Here is a 19,554-nt window from a genome sequence, read left to right as displayed (position 1 = left end):
TTAAATAGTCTCAATAATTATCAAATGAAGCTGAGAAAGTATGATGACTAGTGGAAAGTCATCACTGTACGGGAGGGAGGTAATTTTACCTAGATTCCCAATTAAATACTTGACAGAAATAACACAATTAAAATTTTAAGGAACAGTCTGCTGAAGGGTATGATGTTAAATCAACTGCAAGCTCCAAAATTGCATCTAACTGTGGCTCTGACTGTTCTCTGGTCAGTAACTGCGTGTTTACATTGAAAAACTGTACAGTGCACGAACAATCTTGTTAAATGTTAAAAAGATGGAAAAAGATAGTTATTATAATGTTGTGGGAGGACACAGCAATTTTCGCACAGACTTTATATTCAAATGCTCAACTCAATTTACTGGAAGCTGTGCTATAAATAAATTCTCAGCATGAGAAACTTTGCATAAACATTCTCCTTATCCGAAGGAACCTCAAGTTGAAATCCTATTAACACTCACATGTACAGTACTTTGCTGAAAAATTAAGTGGCATGCAATGAGCTTGGTTAGTATAAGGCTGCAGACATGCAAACACATTACATTAAAATAGAAGCTCACTGAATTTGGGATGAAAAAGTTGCATTAAGATCGAATTTATCCATCACTTTTTGCATAGCAGTATTTCTGATTTTCAGGGGATAGGAAATCTGCAGCGAGTAACTCCCCTCCTGACTCTCCAGAATCTGTCAGGCACAAGTCAGGAAGGTATGGAATATTCTCCACTTACCTGGATGAGTGCAGCTCCAACAACACTCCTCACCATCCAAGAGTAAGCAGCCGGTTTGAATAGCCTCTATGCACCACCTTAAATTTTCACTACCTCCACCACCGGTGCAGTGACAGCAGAGTGTACCATTTGCAAGATTCACTGCAACAACTCACCAAAGCTCCACCAGTGACCACCACCAAGGAAAATGAGCAGCAGACACATGGAAAACCACCAACTTAAGTTCCCATCTCAGTGTAACAAAAATAATGCTCTCTTGCTGCTCATCATCAGTATGTCTTGTATGGGGATTAGCTCTGGTATGAAATCCAAAATTCACAGAAGAACTAAGTTTCACTTTGAGCTTGAGCAATATTACATGTGGATGGTGTGCCAAACCAAACAGGAGCGTCTTCAAAAGCCTCATCACTTTTAGATGCAACAATCAGAGTTTAAGAAATGTGCTTCAAAGATGATATTGTAATCCCAATGGACTGATTCTATTGTCTCGGGTACTATATTAATGCAGTGTCTTGCTGTGTCATTTAAACAGTGTATTATCTAAATGTAAACAAACTCAGACAATGTGCTTTGCTCTGTTGGTGGTTACTTGTTATTTTTTCCTATTCCACATGACCACTAGAGAGCTAAATAACTACAAACTGGGGATAGATGCCAATTCTGTGCATGCTATCCAATGTATGGCAAATATATGAACATAGGTTTTGCTTACAGACTACTCAGAGAGCTGCCTTTCTAATGCCATTAACACAACTTAGAAGTGTTTGGGGAAAGAAGAATGAAAAATATATATTGCACTATTATCATTGGTTTTTATATAGCACCTTTAATGTAGTAAATGACTCGAACATTCATGTCCAACCTCGTACCGACAATACGTGGGTGAGTAATGCACCCACTAGCCTACCGGTCTGTCCTTTGACTTGTTGAAGCCCTTGACAACCCAATAAAAAGGCAATTAAAGGCGTAATTCCACCTCTGTCACCATGAAAGGTTGGGCTGTGCAAGGTGGACAAGAGTGGTCAGGTTCTGATGAAAAAGCTGGAAGGGCGTTGGCCAACTCCTTTTTTGGTGGGGGGGTGGGGGGGGGTGGGGGTGCGCCCCGTGTGGATTGTGGACCACCCACTCTTTTGTCCACTTCAGTCTCCAAAACCCAGCCCCCACCTAATCAAATTAGCAGGCAGCTCAAGAGCAGGACTTTGTTCCACGGAGTGGCAGAAATCCCATGCTGAGCTTTTTAAGGCCACCCACAGCGTAATATCACTGCAGGGCATACGGTGCACCAAGTCACAACCACACCTGCCCAACTCTCTGGTCCTCAAAAACGATTTTGTGGGCGTAGTAGCATTCCCTGGCAATATTTCAAAATGTTATTTTTACAAGAATAAAAAAGTATTTTAAGTTCTGATTTTCCCTTAATCTGATGTCCATGTGCAAATCTTGATTTCACTTTCTGGAAAATAATTAATAAGTGAAGAGTCAGCGGTTTTCACCTATTGATTTGCAGCCTAAGAAAATTCTTCCAGTCTGCTTGAAGGCTTCACAGTTGCGAGGTGTCTCAGATTCCATAGAAATGGTGCCAAGCTGCAAAGTCTTGTCTGATAAAGGGGGAAATCAAACTGACTGCTAAATCTTTTGTGGCCAAAATTTTTCAAAGTCAGTGGTGAGCGCCATTCCTTGTGCTGCTGACTGCTAAATCCAGGGTAATATATTACATTGCTTCAATTTAAATCCACCAAAGAAAATTGATTTTTGATTTAACCTTTAGCGCACAAGTTGAGGTGAAACAAAGAAGTCCATTGCAAAATCATGCATTTGTTATCAATTGCTTCCAATATTGTCACTGGTGCAATAAGTAGACCCAATTCTGGCTTCTGATTTAGGTATTTCCTGCCTAGGTCATGCACGCTCTGTGCATGCACAGTTCGAGTCTGTTTCTTCGTGATATCATTTGAAGCAACAGAGTAGGCAGCAGCCAGGACGAAAGAAGGTGCTGCTGAAATCGTCACAGTTGGTTGACGGCATCTTTTTAACATGCACGCGGAGCAGAACTGTGAAACGCAAAAATTTGTAACCATCCAAAGGAGGTTAGTTCTAGGCATGAGAGATTTAGCAGCTGAAAACAAGGATGCCAATTTTTGAGCAATGAAGAATGGTAAGAGGCCAGAATCGCAGTAGCACGGAAGTCACAAAGGGTTGCAGGAGTTTAAAAAAACCTAATTTTGAAAAAACACATTTACTATCCTTCTGCCGACAGCACGCCCATGCAAAATGATATAATTGGCACATGGGCAGCATGGTAGCACAGTGGTTAGCATTGCTGCCTCACAGCACCAGGGTCACAGGTTTGATTCCCGGCTTGGGTCACTGTGCTTAGTCTGCGTGGGTGCTCCGGTTTTCTCCCACAGGTCCCAAAAGACGTGCTGTTAGGTGAATTGGACATTCCAAATTCTCCCTCTGTGTACCCGAACAGCTGCTGGAATGTGGCGATTAGGGGATTTTCACAGTGACTTCATTGCAGTGTCAATGTAAGCCTACATGTGACAATAAAGATTATCATGTACAGAGTGGTCCTAACAGGCTGGGCACAGCATAGCAACATTGGCATTCCGGTACGTGCAGAGTCGTACACCTGCACAGAAGCTCAGACCATCACATCTTTACATTCTTTCAGTTCTGAAAACATTAAAACTTTATTTCACTCTCCATCCACAGATGCTGTGTAAGGATCCTTCCTAATTATTCCCTTGTCTCCCCTTTATTTATGTTATTATTTTGACGATTATTTTGATGACTAATGGACATGTGTCTATAAGGGAAGCAGCAGAATTCAAAGTTACAGGAAGGAACTCTGGTGGTCTCAGCTGATTTGAACAGGAGGCTGCAGGTTTGTCTGCCACCAGAGAGAGAGATGGAGTGGACTGGGTTTGATTGATTGGCTGGAGGTCAACTAATTGGCCCAAACGGCCATATTCTGCCTGGTAACAGGTGATCATTGGATCCTACCCCAGTGTACCTCAGAGTACCTAGGAGTTTCAGTTTTGATTCTGGTAGCACAGAGTCAAGAACTGGCTATCTATCCCTCCAGAAGGATTGCTGCGAGTGCTATCTCTCTCTCTTTCTCTCTCCAGAAAGGCAGCTAAAAACTGCGAGTACTGTATTCTTGAAATTACAGAGACCTGAATGAAAGATTCGACAGAGAAGAACATTACAGGCTACAAACAGAGACTTCAACCTGCAAGCTTGCTGTGCAGGATGGTGTGTCAGAAACCTCTCTGTGTCTATCTGCCGTGTGTATGTGTCACACACACACACACACACACACACACACACACAGAGGGTGGGGGCAAGTTAAAGTGGGAATTAAGTAATAGTTAACCAGTTTTATTTGTTGCATATTTCATTATAGTTCTTGCTATAAATAGTAATTGTGCTTTCATTTACAAACTTGGTGACTACAATTATCGCGCAGCCAAGGGTTAAAGGCTTGGAATGTTTTTCGAAGAATTATTGGTGAATTCACTTGTGTTGTGCCTCTAGTTCAGGTGGGGTTGGAATTGACCTTGCACGAGTCCAGGGTGTTGTGACAGCTGCCAGACCAATGCAGTATTTCCAGCACTTTGTTTTTATTTCAGATTTTCAGCATCCTCCACAATAATGGGCAGGAAACCGCTTGGTAAAAATTTCCGCTTGGTTACTGCATCCATTCAATGCCTCTGCCAGACCTTCATCATACACTCAAAGTGGCAAAACAACCAACTTCATTTTCAAACAACTGAACAAATAAACTGTAATATGTTCAGAGTAAACATATACTAAACCAGCTTGTCAAAAGGTAATAAATATTTGCAATCTCTGCCAAACTATTATTTTATAATTTAGCTTCATATAGAATTATAATTTTCTTAAAGTCTTATCAGCTGCGCAGCTAACCAGCAGAATGTATCCCTAAATTTCCCTCTCCCTTTAAATACTTGAACAGTAGCGCAAATGTGAATAACTGTCTGCTAAAATAGGAAAAATTGGCAGTCGTAAGCTTAATTGAGTCAATCGCTCAGCATTGTATGCTTGAACTGCATAGTTTTAGACACAATTTAAGAAACGGAGTTGGACTGGGACATGACTTTAAACGCAAGCTGATTTTTTAATTCCTTTAGGACAGACACGTAATTAATTGGACCACTACAGAATTAAATTGAGGCAACATTACTTAGCTTTGTCCTCCTAAACCTTACTACCTGTGTACGTTAATCCCAGAGGATTCACCGTAAAAAGGAGCCCCAGGCAACCAACTCAAAGATTTTGCACAAATCAAGAGGTTGTGATATCTCAAAATGAAGTCTTACACTGTTATCACACAAGAAACACCAGCAGAACTGAAAGGATAATGTTCACCAGCCAGTTCTGGTCCCTAAATCTTGAGATTTAAGTAACATTTTTCACTAAGATGTAGCAGTCCCTAATTTTTGTGTCGAGGTTTAGCATGTCATATGTTCTATAATAGTGTAGATGGGCTTTAGAGCGGTTTCACACGTCGGCGCAACGTCGAGGACCGAAGGGCCTGTACTGCGCTGTTATGTTCTATGTTCCATGGTTAACTGATCTACTTTGTTCTAGTCAATCCATTTCTTTTATGGTTTGCAGCAGGTTTCCTGAATTATTCTTGTTAGATTGCGTTATTTTTCAAACCAAAGCATCGTGATTATTTTGATGGTCTAGAACAGGGGTGGGCAAACTACGGCCCGCGGGCCGCATGCGGCCCGCCAAAGGTATTTCTGCGGCCCACCAAGTCATTAAAAAAAAAAAAACATTTTTTTTAAAAAAAATTTTTTTTTTTTTTTTAAATTTTTTTTTAAAGGTTAATGGGTGGGGGGGCTGTTGGGTTACTTACTGGTATAGGGTGGATACGTTGACTTGAGTAGGGTGATCATTGCTTGGCACAACGTCGAGGGCCGAAGGGCCTGTTCTGTGCTGTACTGTTCTATGTTCTATATGAGGCGCCCACAATCATAACCGGGTGAAGTAATTATTTTACTTAATATACTATGCGGCCCTTTGTGAATTGTGAATTTCTGAATGCGGCCCTTGCACGGAAAAGTTTGCCCACCCCTGGTCTAGAATTATATTGAAAAAAAAAACACACTGTGGACCAAGATGGCTGTCACATTTTGTGGAGGTAGTTCCAGAGAAAAGTCAAGGTTTGCATCATTAGCGCTTACCTTACTTCAAATTACTGTTTGTTTCTCCACCGTGTTTCGCCACTGAAGACCTTCCAAGCCTTCAGAGCTCAGAATAATGTCAATCCCAGATCAGCCCCATTTCAAGTCATACCCTCCTTTGGAGTTTAAAGTATAACTGAAAATCAATATGATCATTTAAACCCTTAAGCCTTTGAAACCCGCAGCGACAGAGTGCAAAACACTGATATACTAGAGCTTAAATCTGAAACTTATGGAAATCTAAATTAAACATGGAAAATGTTAGAAATCTATAGCATCCCAATATACATTTAAAAAAAGCGTTTTGATGGAGGCCCACTGAAATCTAATCCTATCTCCTCTTCAAATGTCATTTCTATTTCTATCTTGCGTATTATGTTGGTGTCTTTCACACCAGGCAAAGCTGGTGCTCTCCGGATGCACTGTCTTCCCCTCATTGGTCAGGTGTTTTGGTCGGCTGCTTGGAATTTTCACTTTTTTTTTTTAAATGCTACACGAAGGACTCAAAATATATAATGGTTGTAATTATGGTGTCATGGCCAACCATTAGTACCATCTAAACCCCATTATAAAGTCTTCGACTCAAATTTAGGTCCATCAGATTACACAAGACACTGTATAAAATTAGCCAGCACTGTGTCTAGTCTAGAATTCAATGGACTTGTCGGTTGTTTGGAAGGTACTTTTTTTTTAAATTAAGAGCAGCGCTGAACACAATATATAGTGTAATCAGCCTAAGTATCCGTCTGGGATACCACGGGGGTTCAGGCAGAAATTATATCAAAACTTATTTTCCCAACTGACACCAAGTGATTCCCAACTGATTCCCATCGCCAATTTTGCAATTTGGGAAGAAACGGAGTCGCATGGCACGTTGCACTGCCTGAGAGCGTGGTGGAGGCAGGTTCCATCGAAGCATTCTACAGGGAATTAGACTTTATCTGAAAAGAAAGAATGTGCAGGGTTACAGGCAGGAGATAGGAGCATGACACGATGGGAATTACTCATTTGGAGGGGCGGTACAGACACAATGGGCTGAATGGCCTCCTCCTGTGATTTACAGAAACGTAGAGGGTAGTGAGCTGGGCCAAGTTGTGGAGAAGGTTTCGGGTGAACTTTGTCATGGCCAGATCATGAGGTCAGCAGCTCAACTTGGTGTTACACATGACATCACGACTGCAAGTAGTTCGGTTAAGCAAACCACAGTTGCCTAGAATGGCGATGGAGTCAGTGGCAAGTGTACAGCAACTGCACTCAGTGGTCAGGTAATATAATTGCCTCCAGCATCCCCAAGTGGACGAGGGAACAGACGAGAGTGATGAAAATAACAGCTCCAACAAGTGAGAAAGAATTGAGTTGGCCAGTTGCAATGCCCCGAGTTGGATTTTTCATGTGACATGATTCAAAACCTTGGGCTTTTGGTTTGCAACCAAATAACTGAAATATGCATTTTGCGTCCAAGGAAGATCATGACTACACCCCAAGAACCTTCAAAGAAATAATGCAGACTATGCTACTAGATATTGGTAACCTAAATCTAATGACTAAAGTGCAATACCATTACATTTCAGTTTGAATTGCTTTGAAACCCACACTGGGTTTCCTGTATTGTCAGAAAAATGATAGGTAGCAAGTCTTATAGGTGATCTTTCAGCTGGAGATTCATAATATTAATGGCAAAAGGCAACAAATGAATAGGGAGCAATTGACAGTCTCATGAAAGGAAAATGAGAGTTTAACTTCAGCGCAGTTATTGAGTTTCCTTCATCCAGATGAACATAGAACATAGAACATAGAACAGTACAGCACAGAACAGGCCCTTCGGCCCTCGATGTTGTGCCGAGCAATGATCACCCTACTTAAACCCATGTAACCTGTATACCCGTAACCCAACAATCCCCCCATTAACCTTACCCTACGGGCAATTCAGCATGGCCAATCCACCTAACCCGCACATCTTTGGACTGTGGGAGGAAACCGGAGCACCCGGAGGAAACCCACGCACACACAGGGAGGACGTGCAGACTCCACACAGACAGTGACCCAGCCGGGAATCGAACCTGGGACCCTGGCACTGTGAAGCATTGATGCTAACCACCATGCTACCGTGAGGCCCCAAAGTAAGAAGGTTTCTCAGCAAAGTTCTTGAAAAGGGTTTTCAGAACAGACAGAAGAGCAGACGGTGTAGGCAATTAGAACTTTCATGAGTAATAAAAGGAGAAGCATTTTATAGGGGTTTGGTTCCCCTGATGACCAGGGCCAGTGAGAGAAATCATGGGCCTCGGTGCTTCTCCTGCTTCCAGGCACTCAGGTATGTCTGAGCAACATAAGAGATCAGAGAACAAAGACTGAAGACTGCTGATTACTGCTTCTCACTACAATAGATTTTCAATATCTACTATGACACACGATATTTCAATATCTCAAGAAACTCAATAAAAAACACCAAGATAGAGTGGGATAATAGGCAAGTAGACAAACGGACAAGATTGAAGTCAATAGAAAGACTGTTGAGAATTAGGTGCACTGTAAAACAGGTTACTGATTCACTCGAGCCCTTTATGCACTCCCGTCCTGGCAATCTTACCCACAGAGCCTGCTCAGGGTAAACTTTCAGGAGCAACAAATTAAACAGAACTCCAGACATGATTCCACCCTTTGTTCACAAGATAATTATGGATGACAAAGGCCACGTAGCCCAGTTCATCTCATTCATCCCAGCATGACATACAAACATACCAATTAGGAGCAGAAGCAGACAATTCAGCCCCTGAGCCTGTTCTGTCATTTGATAACATTGTCTATATTATGCCAAAAATTCTAAATTGGCTGTAAAGAGATGGGAGATATTGTGAAATGTGCTGTATAAACGTAGGGTTTGTCTTTCTTTCATTACACCTGAATGCAATACGCAAAGTGATTGTAATAATGCTCAAATTGAAGGGAGAATGCTGATTCCGTAAGGATGATTAATCACAGATCAATCAACTGATGTTAGGAAACTGGCTCCAAAGAAATCATTACACTTTCAAAAACAATTCAAATCTGTATCTAATCAACCCTCAACATCCCCTTCAAACTTGCCCCCAACTTCCTGCCCCCTCCCCCCAACTCCCGGCCCCCTCCCCCCAACCCCCTCCCACCTCCTCCCCCCAACTCCCAGCCCCCTCCCACGTCCTCCCCCCAACTACCGGCCCCCTCCCATATCCTTCCCCAATACCCTGCCCCCTCCCACCTCCGCTCCCAACTCCCCTCCCCATCCCACCTCCTTCCCCCAATACCCTGCCCCCTCCCACCTCCTCTCCCAACTCCCCTCCCCATCCCACCTCCTTCCCCCAATACCCTGTCCCCTCCCACCTCCTCTCCCAACGTCCTCCCACCTCCTCCCCTCAACTCCCGGCGCCCTCCCACCTCCTCCCCTCAACTCCCGGTGCCCTCCCACCTCCTCCCCTCAACTCCCGGCATCCTCCCACCTCCTCCCCTCAACTCCCGGCCACCTCCTCCCCTCAACTCCTGGCCCCCTCCCACCTTCGTCCCCCAACTCCCTCCCAACTCCCGGCCCCCTCCTCTCCAACCTTTCCCCACATCCCTCCTCTACCTTCTCCAAAACTCCCCTGCCCTCCAACCCTTCCCTCAACTCCCTGCCCCTCCAAACTTCTCCCCAACTCTCCGCCCGCCCACCTTCTCCCCAACTACCCTCCCACCAACTCCCTGCCCCCTTCAACCTTCTCCCTTAACTCCCCATCCTTCCAAATTCTCCGCCAACACCCCCCCCCCCCACCCTCGAACCTTCCCCTCAACTCCCACCGCCTTTCAATCTTTCCCCCCACTCCCCTCCTCCAACCTCCCCACCCCCCAACAAGATCACTCGTGGGCCAAAACAGAGTTCCTTCTCTGAATTGAGCAGTGGTATTTTGATTCAGGTATTTCCACAAGACAGTTCACAAAAGAGCAGTTCGGAACACCGTACTGTACCTTCTGGATCTTCAGGTTTCCGAACCTTTTCCCATTCTTCCTGTCTTTGTTTGCGTCTTTCATCTAACTCCGCTTCAGTTACAAACCGTTTCTTAATGAGGCTATCTTCGGTCCCGCTGTCCATACTTCAATGACACGAGACTGTAATAATAATGATAATAATAATAATCTTTATTATGTTACAAGTAGGCTAACATTAACACTGCAATGAAGTTACTGTGAATACAATTGAAGAACTTGACTATTTTATCCACTGTTGTGCAAGCTCACATTTTTTGTCAAAAACCTGTACTCATATTTAAAGAAACACTGAGTAATATATCGTCCAAAGACTTACACATGGTTGTGTTAATGTTCTGTAGACTTACTTCTGACACAGGGCTCAAGACCAGTTCCTCAAAAGGTTGTAAACATTCAAATTGCATTTTCAGTGATTAACTATTTTCTCAAAGAACCAGACTGTTTCCCCCAATTTATGGAGTTTGTTACATGTACCCCGTCAAGCTTGCAAGGTAATCTGAAGTTGTAGTTGCAACGTTGCTGCTCAGGCCAATCTTTTGGCACATGGTAGCCTAAGGTCACCACTTTCGTACCTAAAAAGTGCCCAGTCGACCTCAAATTACCTTGAAAGGTTAAGTTATCTCCAAATTTTGAACAACACGTGAAACTCGTCATTTCACATTGCTACTCTGCAGCAGCAATGTGGTATTTTCACTCACAGGATGCTGATATCAAGCCAAAAAATCATTCTGGCTAACAAACAAATGTGCAATGTTGTATGTGAATTTCAGTGCCAGTGTGACGTCAGGTACATCGGCCGCACATCCCACTGACTGGCAGGTCATATCAAATAGCATTAACTTTTGGCTGTTCATAATAGGTAGAGTACATATCATACTCAATCAGACCATGCTTGCAAAACTCAGAACATAATGTCTAACATTACATGTGATTCTGCAATTGGCAGCACTTGCTAAACAACCCAGAGCGTGCTAAGAATTACACCAATAACCAATTTAACATTCAGTCGGGTTCATAACGTGGCTCGCTTACGCACGCTAGAAACAACATATATTCATACACAAAGCCTTGTCCTCTACAGACGAAAGGAACATGTCTAGGCATTGCATCGTTTTAAAAATTAAACTAAAGCCTGGGGGGAAATAGTTCCCTGGTGCATTCCCCATGACAACGCCTCAACCAAGTTAACTTGCCAACCAATCACCATTCTTTTTTCATGCTACCTTTGAAATTTTGCAATCTGTGTGCTGATGAGTGAAGGATGAAAAGCTTTGATCACGTCTCCTTTTTCACAACACTTTACTTCTGTACTACCGAACGATTTAAAATAATATACATGCAGTAAACTTGTACCAACAGTTGAATAGCATATTAGACAGAAATTAAATATTAATTTAGACTATGAGCCATCACTCACAGCCAATAAACTCTTGACACTTCTTTTCATAAATGCTGATTTACTATCAGAGCACAGGAGTTTAACCATTGCAAACATGCATTCCACAGAAACAACACTTTCACAGGATGACTGATGAATCAACTGGAGGCACACAACTAACTTCCATGACTGAACCACTGGAGCTCCCCATTTGTGAACATTTGGCTGAAGCAAAGGTCCTCCTCATATCAACACATAGCTGTCCCCTGCATGCTCCTTGCAAGAACTTAAGATATAGAAATAGATCAGATGGCCTCATAAGTCTGCTCCATCATTCAATACATTCCATGTTTGATCTTCTGCACCAACTCCCCGAGAGATCAAGAATATATTCCGAGTCTGTAATGCAGTCAACGATAGAGCATCCACAATTCTCTTGGTTATTGAATTCCAAAGATTCACAGCCCTCAAGTGTTGAGTGAAGAAATTACGCATCTCATTCCTAAATCGAGGTATACAAGATGATAAACGGTATGGATAAAGTAGACGTGGAGCAGATGCTTCTTCTTGCGGGGCATTCTAAAACGAGAGGTCATGGATTTAGGATAAGATGTAGCAAATTTAAAATGCAGTGGAGGAGAAACTACTTCTCCCAAAGGGTTGTGAATCTGTGGAATTCGCTATCCCAGAGTGCGATGGGACAGTGAGTAAATTTAAGCAGGAGTTAAATAATTGGTAATGGGTTGAAGGGTTATGGAGAATGGGCAGGGCGGTGGGGTTAAGGCCAGAATGAGATCAGCCATGATCGAATGGTGGAGCAGACCCAATGGCCTAATTCTGTTCCTATATCTTATGAACTTATAAATGATCACATCTTTATTCTGAGGATGTACCCCATGTCTGTACTCAAACTCGCATCAAGTCCTGTTCACCCATCACCCATTCTACATTGGTCCCCAGTCCAACAATTTTAATTTTCATCCTAATTTAAGTATCTCCATTTCTTTGCTCTTCTCTAACTCTGCAACCTTCTACAGCCCTCGAACACCCCGAGATCTCGGCACTAGTCCAATTTTGGACTCCTGTACATCCCATATTAAAGACTTGGATGAATATCTTCTTGATCTCTCAACACAGAATGTATTGAAGGGTGGAGCAGACTTATGAGGCCATATAGTCCATTTCTATATCTTAACTTCTTACAAGGAGCATGCACATCCCTACTGACTGCAGTGCATTCAACTGCCAGAGTCCTAATTCACTGGAGTTCCGTGTTTTAAAATATTTTTGTTGCAGATTTTCCATTAATAACAAAATTACAACAGATAAAACAAATATTGCATCATACAATAAAGCAAAAACCCAACCACCCATATAAATCCCATCCAAAAGGAAAAACCCCTCTCTAATCACTGAAATTCCATCCTTAAACCTCGCTGCCTCTCCAGTTCTCTCTCCTCCTTTAAGATGCTCCTTAAAAGACGACCTGATCTGTCCTAATGTCTCATAGAATAATAGAATGCCCACAGTGGAGAAGATGGCCATGGTGCCCATCAAGTCTGCACCAACCTTCCCAAAGAGCATCACACCCAGGTCCAATCCCCCAGCCTATCCCCGTAACCTCACCTCAGGCAAAATCTATCATGGCTAATCCAACTAACCTACACATCTTTGGACTGTGGGAGGAATCCAGAGCACCCGGAGAAGGGAGAATGTGCAGATGCCGCATAGGTAATCACCTACAGTCAGAATCGAACCTGGGTCCCTGGCACTGTGAGAAGCAATGCTAACCACTATGCCACCGTGCTGTCTCACGTGACTCATGTCCAACTCTGTTTGATAATGTTGCGGTAAAGCACCTTGGGATGTTGACTACATTTAAAGTGCTATACAATTGCAAGTTAGTGTTTTCCTAGCTAAACATTCAACATAATCTCCGGTTAATGTTATTTTGTTATATGGCACCATTAAGTTGTTTGTGAATGTATTCCAAGGTTGAATGTAAATGTATTCAAATTCCGTCTCAGCAGAAAGGATCAAATATTCTCAGTCAACTTAGCTTTCTTTTTCAATGGCTGAATGAGCTTTTAAACAAAAGCAAAGCACCACTTGCAAGTTGTTATCACTGGTGCTCCCTATGGACACTTGTAGGTGAATCGAAAGATGGCGGTCCATGTTGGCTTATTTTTGACAACAGTGGGCCAATATTGTGACCGAATCCAATCTTATTTTGTGAATCAGATGTGACAGGCCCGTGGCCTAAAGCAACTGAAACAGCCACACCGCAGAGGTATCACAGACAAAGCAGAGTGGGTGGGATTTTTATCTTCGCTTCCCCATTATGTTCACTCAGTCTTGAATGATGGCCAATATTGAAGGGATGGATGGTAAGAAGAAATGGTGATACAAAATAATTTGTTTCATGGGAATTACCTTTAGGGCATATATTGCACAAGTCATGATTGCAGCAATCTTTTTTCCCCCTTACAAATGGCTAACCTAGAAAGATTGAAACCTCCACAGCAAAAGGCAGCTGGTATGAACCATTAATTTAAAAATAACCTGTTTCTTTCCTGCATCAAAATGACTACAGGCTAAAATAAACAATCCAACACACACGAGCTAAACTATATTAAACAGGAGCCAATTATCAGCCCGCAACTACTATTGTAGCATTGTGCAAACAGTGACAGTATCCACAGTACCCACACAGTTCATTTACTGCAAAATAATAATGACTTCAAAGGACTCAAATACTATGTTGTAAATTACGCTCATCACTAAAGACGGAGTAAAAGCAAAACTTCTGACACTTCTTAAAACAAAATAGTTTGCCCGAGAACAGTGCTGTGCAAAGTGGAAACAAAAATAATTAAGTTCCATTTAAGTCATTATCGTGCATGCAACAATGTGGTCATGACATTCAATGTTGCTCCAAGTGTCACTAAGCTGCAGGCCATGAGTTGTATATTTTTTTTACTGGATTAAGCAGTCTAATGCTGTCTTTGGGAGGATTTTAGTATTGTTACAACAGGAAGATGTCAGGAAATTGGATCCTGGAATGGGATTGAAGATTTGGTGGGCAATTTAAGGGTTAACAGACAGAGGGTAAAACTACTCTGGGGTGCTCACCCCAGTCCAGCGCCAGCATCTCCACATCATGGTAAAACTACTAGCAGAGTCAGAGGTATACACCCACATCTGGCCTGAGATATATTGTCCCATTTAAAATTAAACTCGTTGATGGGAATAAACAGAATACTCCTATTCAACTACGGTGATTCACTCAAGATCCAATGTGCTCCGGGACACTCTGATCTGACCAGCTATTAGCCCACTACACAGAGTCGGGTGGCCTCTTTTGTGATTGGGCGTATGCACACATTTCAGGGCAAAGAAAAGATTCCGAGGTGGGCCAGGGCAACTCGGGACTGCAGCTGGAAAGGAAATTGCACCCGGATCTACCAAGACATGGGTGCTGACCTGGTCAAGAGGTGGGCAGGTTTAATAAGGCTGAGGCAACACTCTTCCAGAGCAAGTTTCAGTTTGGGGTGGTGTACCCAGCCAAACTTTGGGTAAGTTTCAAGGGCAAGGAACATTATTTCTTGATGCCAGAGGAGGCAAATTACTTTGTTAAGGAGCATGGATTGGAAAAGGCTGAGATGGGGACTTTTCTACTGTCTGTATCTTTTGAGATATTTGTACCTTGTGTACGATTTATGACTCGTTATGTTTGTGTTTACATGGGTTCTTGAGTAAACTGACACTTGCGTGTATGGGGGCTTCTTTGGTCAAATGGAATGGGAGGGGATGGGTCGGTGCAAAGGCATAGGCGGGGTCCTTTGTCTGGGCCTCCAGATAGAAGCTGTCTTGCTAGCAGGAGATGCCAGTGAATGGAAGCAGACTAGGGGAGGCTGCGGTGGTGGGAGGGTCTATTGTGAGGGGGGAGTTGCTGGCTATGCTGGCGCAGGCATTTATTTCACTGATCGCGATAAACGACAAGGACCCGATGGAGTGTGGGTCATTTAGGCCCATTTCCTTGTTGAACACAGACGTGAAAGTGTTGGCCAAGCTGTTGGCGAGGCGGTTGGAGGGGTATGTGCTGGACTTAGTCTCAGAGGATCAGACGTGGTTCGTGAAGGGCTGGCAGCTCTCTAGTAATATTAGGAGGCTATTAAATGTGGTCATGATGCCTTTGGGGGAAGAAGGGAAAGAGTGCCTGAGGTGATCGCATCGTTGGATGCAGAGAAGACCTCTGACCGAGTGGACTGGCAGTACCTGTTTGAGGTCCTTGGGAGGCCTGGATTTGGGCCAAAGTTCATGGCTTGGGTACTGCTACTCTACGCGTCCCCTGTGGTGGGCGTGAGAACGAACGAGTCAAATTCAGGGTATTTTAGGCTGTTTAGGGGCCAACCGGGTTGCCCGGTGTTGCCATTGTTGTTCGCGTTGGCAACTGACTTCCTTGGCAATTGTGCTCAGAGCTTCATGAGTGGCAGGGGATTGTGTGTGTGTGTGTGTGTGTGTGTGTGTGTGTGTGTGGGTGGGTGGCTGGGGGAGGTAAGAGAGCATTGGGTGCCTTTATATGCCGATAATTTATTGTTGTATGTGACAAATCCATTGTAAAGTATGGGGAGAATCATGGATTTATTGGGGAAATATGGGGTTTATTCTGGGGGGCCTCACGGTAGCATGGTGGTTAGCATCAATGCTTCACAGCTCCAGGGTCCCAGGTTCGATTCCCGGCTGGGTCACAGTCTGTGCGGAGTCTGCATGTCCTCCCCGTGTGTGCGTGGGTTTCCTCCGGGTGCTCCGGTTTCCTCCCACAGTCCAAAGATGTGCGGGTTAGGTGGATTGGCCATGCTAAATTGCCCGTAGTGTAAAGGTTAATGGGGGGATTGTTGGGTTAGGGGTATGGGGTTTAAGTGGGGTGATCATTGCTCGGCACAACATCGAGGGCCGAAGGGCCTGTTCTGTGCTGTACTGTTCTAAAAAAAAAATAAAAAATACTGGGGAAAGTGAGATATTTCCGATGAATGCTAAGTGTTTAAGAGCGAACTTGGGGGCCCCGCCATTTAATGTGACTAGTGTTAGATTTCAGTATCTAGGGATTCAGCTGGCGCATGCACAAGTGGAACCTGACGGGCCTGGTAGAGGGGGTTAGGGGAGATTTGAAAAGATGGGACACCCTGCATTTGACATAGGCAAGGAGGGTACAGGTGATAAAGATGCATGTGTTGCCACGGTTCTTGTTTATTTTTCAGACCCCCAATTTTCCTTCCCAAGGCTTTTTTCCAAGAGGGTGGATAAACTGATCTCAGAGTTTGTTTGGGCACAAAAGACACCGAGGGTTTGCAGGGCTTTGCTGCACAGAAGACGGCGGCAGAACAGGGGGGGTTGTGTTCCAAACCTGCTGCATTATTGTTGGGCAGCAAATGCGGGGGGGGGGGGGGTCGTACTGGGTCCAGCTGGAGGAGGACTCTTGTCAGGGGGTGGGTTTGAGAGCCCCGGTGACAGCCCCGTTGGCATTTTCCCCGGGGAGGTACATGTGCTGCCCAGTGGTGGAGCCTTCAGTTAAGATTTGGAATCAGTTGAGGAGTCACTTCAAATTAGGGAATATGTCTGTATTGACCCCATTAGGGTGGCATATGGCACAGTGGATAGCACTGGGACTGCGGCGCTGAGGACCCGGGCTCAAATCCCAGCCCTGGGTCATTGTCCGTGTGGAGTTGCACATTCTTCCCATGTCTGCGTGGGTTTCACCCCCACAACCCAAAGATATGCAGGTTAGGTGGATTGGCCACGTTAAATTGCCCCTTAATTCGAAAAAATATATAATTGGGCACACTAAATTTATTTTTAAAAAAGTATTGACCCCATTATGTGGGAACCGTAGGTTTGCACCAGAAGGGATGGATATGATATATGGGAGATGGCAGAAGGAAGGGACAGAGCGAGTGAGAGACCTATTTGTAGAGGATACGTTTGGAGGGTTGGAAGAGGTTTGAGTTACTGAGGGGAAGTGAGTTCAGACACTGGCAGGTGAGGGACTTTGCGCAGAAGGAACTGCCCTCGTTTCCTCGGTTGCCAGATTATATACGCTGGTAGAGAAGTTGCTGGTCCCGGACGAGTAGGGAGAAAGAAAGGATTGGGGATATCTGTGGGTGGTTGGGAGAGAAGGCGATGGCCCTACTGTAAGTGATCAAGCAGAAATGGAAGGAAGAGTTGGGAATCAAATTGGGGTGGGGAATCTAGTATGAAATACTGCGATCTTCAGGGTATCGGAGGCGCCAGGGCTGCAGGAGTGGAATGGGGCCGATGTTGTGTCCTTCGCTTCTCTATTGCCTGGCGATAGATATATTGAACTGGATGTCGGCAGCGCCACCAGGGGTCGTGGTTTGGTTGGGGGATTTGTATGAATTTCTCAGGCTGGAGAAGAAAAATTTCGCCCTTAGGGGACGAGTGGAGGGGTTTTAACTGTGGTGGAGGCCCTTTCTGTCCATGTTTGAGGAATTGTTTGTCGTGGGTGGGGCAGGAGGCTAGGTTGGGGAAAAATTGAACAAACAGGATGTACTATGTTTATTTTATGCTGTGTTGATATTTTGAGTGTGTTTGGAATAAAACCTATTTTTTAAAAAAATAACCAAACCCTATTTCTCATGCAATCCCTCCTGGTCAGCATTGATCTTTCCACAGTCTTAAAAACTAAAAGAAATTGCAGTTCTGGTCCAGTATCTTAGCCACTGTTGGGATCTGACCAGGCATCCGTAACAGTACTTATATGGGATTGTGATTATATACGTGCACCAGAGTGCTGAAAAACCACCAGTAGAACTACAGATTCTGTCCTTCTGAGCTTGGGACATGCCTGGAGGGAGTGTACTGAACTATGTAACAATGAGGATACAAAACTGAGGGTGCAAGCAAAGTTCCCTCAAGATTGTGCAGCAAACCAAAAGTTCCCGTGTAGGTCACGTGTATGTCAATCCCTTTAAGTTACTCAGCTTGTACTGCCATGCAAAACATTTAAAGGGCCCATCCGCTTAAATTTAAATTGCCTGAGCAGTGCAAACAAAATGAGAACATTTGTCGAGTGCAAGAGATTTAAACATGTTAAGGAAACATAACATAAGAAAACATAAGTCAAGCTTATCAGTGCAATCAAACCAAAAAAGGTCATTCCAGGAACTTTGAAAAGCTTTCTCCAACTCTGTAATCATAGAATTGACAGCGCAGACGGACGCCATTCAGCCCATCGAGTCTGCACCAGCCCTTGGAAAGAGCACCCAAATTAAACTCGCACCTCCAGCCTATCCCCATAACTCCTAAACTTTTGGATACTAAGGGGAAATTTAGCATGGCCAATCCACCTAACCTGCACTTCTTTGGACTGTGGGAGGAAACTGAAGCAACCGGAGGAAACCCACGCAGACCCGGTGGAAAAGTGTAAACTCCACACAGATAGTCACCCAAAGCTGGAATTGAACCCAGGTCCCTGGAGCTGTGAGGCAACAGTACTCATGAAACAAGTCCTGGGGCATAACATTTCCCCATGACACACTACTACATGTACTTGAACAGCACCTACACCCACTCAGGTTCCATTTTCTTTAAGGTACAGCACTTTGTAGGTCCAAAAGTGAATGTCTTCCTCCATCATACCAGCCCAAAGATTGCACATAACCTCCTTACTCAATGTTACTTTCAATACTCTTCAAGTCCCACTTCAAGACTTAATGGTCATGGAAGGTGCATTCATAACATGGCCAAACACGTTGATCATCAGCCTGTAAATCCTTCCAGCACACCTGATGGCAGATAATGAGAGTGGGAGAGATTCCTGGTCAACCATACTGCAGAAAGCATCAGCAAACGACTGCAGTACTTTGCCAAGCATAGTAATGGACCAATACAATGGAAGTCCATGATCACCAAAGCCTTCTTAGGACATGGTACCTGAAGGAAGAGGAGAACTCTTCAATTGACCTGCCGACACCACACAAATATCACTGCCACGTGTGCGTTGTATACTTTAATTGCATATTCACACTTCTCATCTAACTTTAAATACATATCCTTTCTACTTGGTGCTCGTGTTAACATTGGAAGACTGCCTCTTAAATATAAAAAAGAACTTCCCTTTAAAAACTTTCTCCCAATGTAAACATCCATTGTACCTTTGGTCTTTCCTCATTGCTCAAGTACTCAATCCCATTTAGGAA

The 19,554-nt window shown here is 43.9% G+C and overlaps 1 protein-coding gene across 4 annotated transcripts in view; it reads right to left on the bottom strand.

The window, feature by feature from the left end:
* Positions 1 to 19,554, bottom strand: part of psme3ip1 (proteasome activator subunit 3 interacting protein 1) — a 137,526-nt gene that overhangs the window by 66,823 nt on the left and 51,149 nt on the right. For all 4 annotated transcript variants that reach the window (XM_038806862.1, XM_038806865.1, XM_038806864.1 and 1 more), the window contains exon 2: positions 9,937 to 10,077. In XM_038806862.1, coding sequence (XP_038662790.1) covers positions 9,937 to 10,060 — 124 coding nt within the window. In that variant the 5' untranslated portion in view covers positions 10,061 to 10,077. The remainder of the gene's footprint in view (positions 1 to 9,936; positions 10,078 to 19,554) is intronic.

Source organism: Scyliorhinus canicula, chromosome 9 (assembly GCF_902713615.1).
Source record: "Scyliorhinus canicula chromosome 9, sScyCan1.1, whole genome shotgun sequence".
Classification (NCBI taxonomy): Eukaryota; Metazoa; Chordata; class Chondrichthyes; order Carcharhiniformes; family Scyliorhinidae; genus Scyliorhinus; species Scyliorhinus canicula.
This window is presented reverse-complemented; position numbering and strand designations above follow the sequence as displayed.